The sequence below is a fragment of the Sinocyclocheilus rhinocerous genome, unplaced genomic scaffold (genome assembly GCF_001515625.1).
Source record: "Sinocyclocheilus rhinocerous isolate Xijiao unplaced genomic scaffold, SAMN03320098_v1.1 scaffold828, whole genome shotgun sequence".
NCBI classification, from domain to species: Eukaryota; Metazoa; Chordata; class Actinopteri; order Cypriniformes; family Cyprinidae; genus Sinocyclocheilus; species Sinocyclocheilus rhinocerous.
The window spans coordinates 495,809-504,059 of record NW_015634025.1 but is presented as its reverse complement, the minus strand read 5'-3'; the positions used below and the strand labels follow the sequence as shown (position 1 = coordinate 504,059).

Below are 8,251 nucleotides of genomic sequence, written 5' to 3'. Positions count from 1 at the left end.
GCACACACACACACACACACACACTCAAAACACACACACTCACACACACACTATAATAGTATATGCTGATGTATACTGGAGTCTGTTTGGTGTCTTGTTCTGTCATCTGTGCAGTTTCCTCTTTTATTTTTCTGAAGAGAAACTTGATTATTTTAAATTTTGTGATCAGTTTATTCTCTGATTCTATTGCTTTTCCTTTTGATCACAAGGTTTTTGATTTTTTTTTTCTAAGAAAACTCATAATCAACAGTTTATTCGTTCTTTATCTTAACCCTCATGTTGTGTTCTGGGCATTTTGACCTGGAGAGGAGTTTCTTTTTCCCAAGAGTGCTAGTTAATGGACAGAAACTCGTGTTGTTTTCTGATGATGTTTTAGGTTGGGTCGTGGGCTCTCTGGAGATTCTGGGCAGTCCGGCCAGTCTTGTGCGGAGTATCGGGAACGGCGTGTCGGATTTCTTCCGGTTGCCGTACGAGGGTTTGACCCGCGGGCCGGGAGCGTTTATCAGTGGCGTCTCTAGAGGAACAAACTCCTTCATCAAACACATCTCTAAAGGTAAAACACACACACACGATGTGTGATTCCAGTGTCAGTCATTCTATGGTTTGATTCTCCTTCTCTGAGCATCACATCACTGTGTGTGTGTGTGTGTGTACAGGAACTCTGACGTCCATCACAAATCTGGCCACGAGTCTGGCGCGGAACATGGACCGTCTGTCGCTGGACGACGAGCATTACATGCGACAGGAGGAGTGGAGGAGACAGTTACCTGAGACTCTGGGAGACGGACTGAGACAAGGCCTGTCGAGACTCGGCATCAGCCTGCTGGGTAAAACACACACACATATACACACACACACACACACACACACACACACACACACACACACTTCCCGTCCCCCTGAGCCTGCCATCTCTCACTCGTGTGTGTGTGTGTGTAGGAGCGATCGCAGGAATCGTGGATCAGCCCATGCAGACGTTCACTCGGACGCTGGAGTTGCCGAGCTCGGCGAGCAGTGCGGCCCGCGGCGTGATCTCAGGAGTGGGGAAAGGCATTGTGGGAGTTTTCACCAAGCCAATCGGAGGAGCAGCTGAGCTGGTGTCGCAGACGGGATACGGTAAGAGACCATTCATGTAGACGAGCGCAGGAGAGTGTGTTTATGGAAGGCCAAGAGGGCCAAAAACATGAATTTTAACATAACACGTTAAATACACGTACATGTTGTTTGCGCGTGAAAAATCAGCGTGTTAAATACGCATATTCAACACGTATATAACGTGTTAAATATGTGTGAAATACATGTTAAAAATCAGTTTGAACGGGTCAGTGTCATTGGCTGCTGAAAACTTGGGTAAAACCATGTCTGTGAGCTTAGGGGGGTGTACATTCATAGATTAGGCTAACACCATTTAACATGCTATAGATCAGCTTATTCAGCCTAATTATTTTGCCCTTTTTGTCTTTATTTTTTATTTTTTTGTATAGCCTATAGAAATAATATACTGTATTTAAATTGCAGTTTCATGAAAAATTAGATCTCATTTTTTTTCCACTCATGCCTTTTTGTAAATAAACACATTAGTGGGCATTCTAGCTTTAACAGCGATCAAACCTAAGTTAGCATCAAAGCATTAACATTTGTGTGGAGAAATCAGTTACAGTGGAGGTAAGCAAAAAAATGGTTATACTGTTCAAATATAATTTTAGACCAGCTCCAACACACGTGATCCAGCTAATCAAGCTGCCCTATAAAGTCATAAGAACAATATACTGCACATATGTTGCAATCATTCACAGCTCTAAAACAACATGAAGCTGGTTTTGTGAATAGAACGTCTATTGTACTGTAGTTCTATTGTACATGTGAGCTTTCAGTGACATAAATTGACCTGTCCTGACCAGAGTACAAGCTCTTATTCTCATCCTGAAATTCTTATATAAAGTCTTAAATACCATATATAAATACTTTAAGTCTTTAAATTCATTTAAATGGATAACATCACCTGTGTACCTAATTACTGTTTGTCTGATGAGTGCATGATCTCTGAACAAAAAGAGGTTTCAGCAAGCGCCACCTGCTGGTGATAGCTGCAAATGTAAGCACAATAAAAGCTCATGTTGTTTTCCAAAGACAGATATTGATTACAATGGTCTGTATCTTAAACCTGCGTTGATTGCTTACCTCCACTGTAACTGATTTCTCCACACAAATGTTGATGCTTTGATGCTAACTTAGGTTTGATCGCTGTTAAAGCTAGAATGCCCACTAATGTGTTTATTTACAAAAATGCATGAGTGGAGAAAAATTAGGCTATTTTATTTTTTAGCAAATTTTTCATGAAACTGCAATTTGAATAATTTCTATAGGCTATACAAAAAAAAAAGACAAAATAGGGCAAAATAATTAGGCTGAATAAGCTGATCTATAGCATGTTAAATGGTGGTAGCCTAATCTATGAATGTACACCCCCCTAAACTCACAGACATGGTTTGACCCAAGTCTTCAGCAGCCAATGACACTGGCACGTTCAAACTGATTTTTAACATGTATTTCACACATACTTAACACGTTATATACGTGTTGAATATGCGTATTTAACGGCTGATTTTTCACGTGCAAACAAGTATTTAACGCGTTAAATACACGTGAAATACGTGTATTTAACGTGTTGTTGACATGTTAAAATTCACGTGTTTTTGGCCCTTTTGGCCTTCCATAGTTCATGTGCACGCCTGCAGTGACGTGTGTTGTGTGTGTGTGTTGTGTATGTATGTATGTATGTGTGTGTTGTGTATGTATGTGTGTGTGTGTGTGTGTTGTGTATGTATGTATGTATGTATGTATGTGTGTGTGTGTGTGTTGTGTATGTATTTATGTATGTGTGTGTGTGTGTTGTGTATGTATGTGTTGTGTATGTATGTGTGTGTGTGTGTGTTGTGTATGTATGTATGTATGTATGTATGTGTGTGTGTGTGTGTTGTGTATGTATTTATGTATGTGTGTGTGTGTGTTGTGTATGTATGTTATGTGTGTGTGTGTGTGTGTGTGTGTGTTGTGTATGTATGTATGTGTGTGTGTGTGTGTTGTGTGTGTGTCGCAGGTCTGCTGCACGGCGCGGGTCTCTGGCAGCTTCCCAAACAGCTGCACCTGCCGACTGACACCAGATCAGCCGACGCCTCCAACAGCCACGTCAAATACATCTGGTAAAACAACAGCTTTTACATTTACATTTACCTATTATTATTTTCATAGTGTTTTAATTTGGTTTGTTATTTTAAAATGATTTTAATTTTACCTTTTTGTGAAATAATTAATATTTTGTACGTATTTTGATTTTTATTATTTTTAAATTATTTAAATTTTAAATTTTTATAATGTAATTAATTTTTAGTAAGCGTTTTAATTTTTACATTTGTTTATTTAATTACTTTTTTGTATTTTGTTTTTTATTATTTGAAAGTATTTTGTACATTTTTATAATTAAATTTTTTTTTAATTATTTAATTTTACTTTTTTATAATTTAATACATTTTTAGTGTTTTGATTCATTTTTATTCATTTTAATTTTACGTTTTTATGATTTCATTATTTTTTGTATGCATTTATATTTTTATTATTTTACAATTATTTTAATTTTACATTTTTGTGATTTAACATTTTTTAGTATGTTTTATTTTGATTTTTATTATTTTAAAATGATTTAATTTTACATTTTTATTTAATTTTGCAAAACCCTGGTCAGGAGGGTGAGCGTGACCTCGGTCAGATGTGTGTGTAGATCTCTCATGACGTGACGCCAGTGTCCGTCTGTGTGTGTGCAGGAAGATGCTGCAGTCTCTGGGCCGTCCGGAGCTGCACATGGCTCTAGACGTGCGTATGGTGAGCGGATCGGGGCAGGAACACGCCGGCTGCACTCACTCACTCACTCACACGCACACTCACACGCACACTCACACACACTCACTCACTCACTAACTCACTCACACTCACACACACACACACACACACCTGGACGCATCACACTCACACTGCAGCAGCACCGAGTGACCAGTGACACTGAGGTACACACACACTTACACACACACACACTGCAGCAGCATGGACGTTCCTGGATGTTCTTGTGTAATTGTTAGTAGATTTTTTTTTTAACCAGTCAAAAATGAAAAAAAAAAAAAGTAAAAAAAGAAAAGAAAAGTTATAGAAGTTTAAATTTATTACTATTTTGAAAAATGCACAAAAATACTATTTTTAAATTTATATGGAATATATATTTTTCAAAACATGTTTTACTGTAAAACAGACTGAAAATCAAAGCCACAAGTCTGTGTTCCAAATTTTAGGTTGACATCACAAAAAAAGCTTTCAGTCAGATTTTGTTTGGCCGCAGCACCAAACGTTTCCACAAGATGAAATTTGCTTCCCATTCGTTTCCAATGCGGCCATTTTTGAATGTGGACAATATTGTGTTTTTGTATTTTTTCAGGACCATTTAACCTTTTTGAATCATGTCCATGATTTTCTTTGTGTTCACATAGCGAATGTTAAAACCTCTACCAAGTTTCATACCATTCTAATGGAGTAAAAAATTCATTCCTGTTCATGTTCCTGCACATGATGGATGTGGTTTGATACTCTTTCTCACTGTCTCTTTTTCTTTCTTTCTCTGTCTCAAACTGTCTTTTCTGTCTCTCTATGTCTAATTTGTGTCTGTCTCTTTCTTTGTCTCTCTCTCTCTCTCTCACTATGTCTCATGTGTGTCTCACTCGCTCTCTTATGTGTCTCATCTGTGTCTCTATCGTCTGTCTCATCTGTCTCTTTGTCTGTCCCATCTGTCTTACCTCTCTCTTTCTGTTTCTCTTTCTTTGTCTGTCTCTCTTTGTCTGTCTCATCTGTCTCATGTGTGTCTCTCTCGTCTTTCTTTGTCTCATATGTCTTTGTCTAATCTGTCTCTTTCTTTGTCCGTCTTGTGTCTCACGGGCTCATCTCTCTCTGTCCCTCTGTCTCATGTGTCTTTGTCTCTCTTGTGTCTCACTGTCTCTCTTTCTTTGTCTGTCTCATGTATCTCTCTGTCTTTGTCTCATGTGTGTCTCTCTGTGTGACTCATCTGCGTCTCTGTCTCAGTCTCTCTCTGTGACTCATCTGTGTCTCTGTGACTCATCTGTGTCTCACTGTCTCTCATGTGTGTCTCTTTCTTTGTCTGTCTTATGTGTGTCTCTCTGTGTGACTCATCTGCGTCTCTCTCTGTCTCATGTGTCTCTGTCTCTCTCTGTGACTCATCTGTGTCTCTGTCTCATGTGTGTCTCTCTGTCTCATGTCTGTCTCTGTCTCTTGTGTGTCTCTCTATATTTGTCTCTCTGTCTCATGTGTCTCTGTCACATGTGTGTCTCTCTGCGTCTCATGCGTGTCTCTGTCTCTCTCTCTTGTGTCTCAGGTGGACGGTGCTCGTGAGCGTCTCTCTGAGCTGCAGTACAGTCGGCTGGTGGATTTCGTCACCGGGGCGTCTCAGTATTTGTCTCCATCTCTGTCGTCCCTCCATCAGCAGCCTCCCGTCACTCCTGCCGAGCCGCAGCCCACCGTTTCCAAAACATACCAGTATCACGCCGACCCGGCCTTCACACGCGTGTTCGTCTGCAAGTTCAACATGGTGAAAAACAAAGCGCTGCGCATCGGCTTCCACTGAAATCCAGATTTCATCTTCATGTTTGTATTTAAAGAGTAAAACACTTTATTATCGTTTATTAACGTCACTACATCGGCCAGAGCCTCTGATTGGCTGCTTCTGTATGAATGAGGTGGATGTGATGCTTTAAACCAAAAGGCCTTTCGTTTTGTATTTTTATAAGCAATGCAAGAAAGATGATTTACTGTTATTTCATAATTTGCTCCTGTATTCTTGTCTAATGAAAAATGAGTGTCATTATATAATGAATCTGTTTTTTGTAAATAAAATATAATTAGCTAAAGCTGTACAGTGCATCATCACGCTGACGTCACGCGTGTCATTTGTTCGGTTCAGGCTCTGCCTTCGATGCGACAGACAAACGTTCATGTTTTTCAGCTCCGTGTTCGTTCTGATTCTTCATCTGATCAGATGCGCGTCTGTCCGGCGTCTGGAGCTGCTGTCTGCTGAGGAAACAGTGTTTTTGACACGTCAGATGATTCACTGCAGCTCTAGATCGTAATTATTGTACAAGCAGTTTTCATATTAAATGAACTAGTAATGGCTAAAGGATGGTTGTTTTCAGAGCTACATACATGTGCGTGTGATGATGCTGTCACAGCTGCGCTGCTCTCTGGCGTGTTCTCGTGTTCCAGCGCCGCCATGTGTTTGGTGTAGGACCAGGAGATCTAACGAGATCGACAATCAGTGAGCTTATAGTCATTATTATTAAGAGTTTTATATTAATTATTGGTAATGAGTTCAGTGTTAAACTACGTTTCTACATGAGCAGTAGTTTAGTTCTGGCAAAATAATTGGCTTATTTCAACACTTTTTTTTTTAAATCAAACTTTGTACCTGGATACATTTACATTAACGTGATCAATAAACACTATGCTAAATGACACTGACATGCTATAATAAATATATATATATACAGTTGTTTATAGCATTAACTAATGTAAATGAGGCCATAGTAAAGCGTTTCTGCTCTGTTTGTAAGCATTAGTTAATGCAGGTTCCTCAGGAAGCTTATAGCCTTTATCTAGGTAAATGTTAATGTTAAAATATATTAAGTTTCAAGTTGTATTATTAACAATGAACAGTAGTATATTTAGTAACATTAACCTAGCTTTATAACATCAACAATGAGCAATCTACTTTTAAAGCATTAATAGTTATAATCCAGACCTCACTGTAACCTGTTAATGTTCCGTTTGTTAACATTAATCAGTTAGATATCATGAACTAATAATGAGCAAAACAACCTCTTCTAGTGATTTTTTTAATTGTGCATTTTAATATATATTAACCTGTTAAACTCAATTGAATAGTACAGTAACTACAGTAAGGTCTTTGTTAACAATGCTTGTACCAACGAGCAGTTTCTTTTTTACAGCATTTATTTCCCGACGTTAACGTTACTAAATGTTGTTCATTATTAACTCGCGTTTGCTCATAATACATTAGCATTTCCAATAAAGTCAAGTTTTACAAAAACGTTTGACCAAACATGAATAATGTTAGTTCATGATGCTTTTTTGTTACTGCTTCTTATTTTAAAATGTTAATAGTTTAACACATCAGAGATCAAATTATTTAATCGCTAATAATCTTTCAGTAATTATAAATGTGGTTAAAAGCATCTGCTCAATGCATAAATGTAAAGAGAAAATAAAAGATTTTTTCCTTCCTGCAAGTTTAAAAGAAGCACCGATGAAAGAGACATCCATCTGTGAAAGCTTTATTTGTGAAGTGTTAAATTTTTTATATTCCATTTTCTCTAAGAAGCACAGAATAAATGGACAAGAAATCATTCACACAATCCATATCATAACATACAGTAATTGTCCTCATAATCATAAGACAGCTAATTAATACACATTCACCAAAACAGCATCTTTTCTTCATTTTTTGCTGATACGAGGAGAGCTGAAGGTCTGGTGAGACGCTCAGATGAATCTCAGTGATGTTGAGCTTCGATCTCTTCAGATTCTTCTGTCGCATCCATCAGAGAAGTGCTTCTGTTCTGAGAAAATATGACAACTTATCACGAGAAATACTTTCCCACATTCATCCTCAGTGTTCAGACTGAAGAACAGCACTGATCTGATACTGAAGATATTTATCAGTCATTTTACAATCTAAATTAGTCCCTGTGAGTGTGTGTGTGAGTGAGTGAGTGAGTGAGTGAGTGAGAGTGTGTGTGTGTGTGTGTGAGTGAGTGTGTGTGTGTGTGTGAGTGAGTGAGTGAGTGAGTGAGTGAGTGAGTGAGTGAGTGAGTGAGTGAGTGAGTGAGTGAGTGAGTGAGTGAGTGAGTGAGTGAGTGAGTGAGTGAGTGAGTGAGTGAGTGAGTGAGTGAGTGAGTGAGTGAGTGAGTGAGTGAGTGAGTGAGTGAGTGAGTGAGTGAGTGAGTGAGTGAGTGAGTGAGTGAGTGAGTGAGTGAGTGAGTGAGTGAGTGAGTGAGTGAGTGAGTGAGTGAGTGAGTGAGTGAGTGAGTGAGTGAGTGAGTGAGTGAGTGAGTGAGTGAGTGAGAGTGAGTGTGTGTGTGTGTGTGTGTGTGTGTGTGAGTGAGTGTGTGTGTGTGAGTGA

The 8,251-nt window shown here is 38.6% G+C and overlaps 2 protein-coding genes across 2 annotated transcripts in view; one reads left to right on the top strand and one right to left on the bottom strand.

Moving 5' to 3' along the window:
- Positions 1–5,962, top strand: part of vps13b (vacuolar protein sorting 13 homolog B) — a 109,977-nt gene extending 104,015 nt beyond the window's left edge. Inside the window, exons 55-61 of the mRNA XM_016559011.1 lie at positions 377–553; positions 657–827; positions 940–1,116; positions 3,101–3,203; positions 3,822–3,932; positions 3,986–4,061; positions 5,432–5,962. Coding sequence (XP_016414497.1) covers positions 377–553; positions 657–827; positions 940–1,116; positions 3,101–3,203; positions 3,822–3,932; positions 3,986–4,061; positions 5,432–5,680 — 1,064 coding nt within the window. The 3' untranslated portion in view covers positions 5,681–5,962. The remainder of the gene's footprint in view (positions 1–376; positions 554–656; positions 828–939; positions 1,117–3,100; positions 3,204–3,821; positions 3,933–3,985; positions 4,062–5,431) is intronic.
- Positions 5,963–5,984: 22 nt separating this feature from the next.
- rgs22 (regulator of G protein signaling 22) overlaps positions 5,985–8,251 on the bottom strand; it is a 22,637-nt gene continuing 20,370 nt past the window's right edge. Inside the window, exons 23-24 of the mRNA XM_016559010.1 lie at positions 6,256–6,348; positions 5,985–6,119 (exon numbers count right to left, since the gene is read on the bottom strand). Coding sequence (XP_016414496.1) covers positions 6,000–6,119; positions 6,256–6,348 — 213 coding nt within the window. The 3' untranslated portion in view covers positions 5,985–5,999. The remainder of the gene's footprint in view (positions 6,120–6,255; positions 6,349–8,251) is intronic.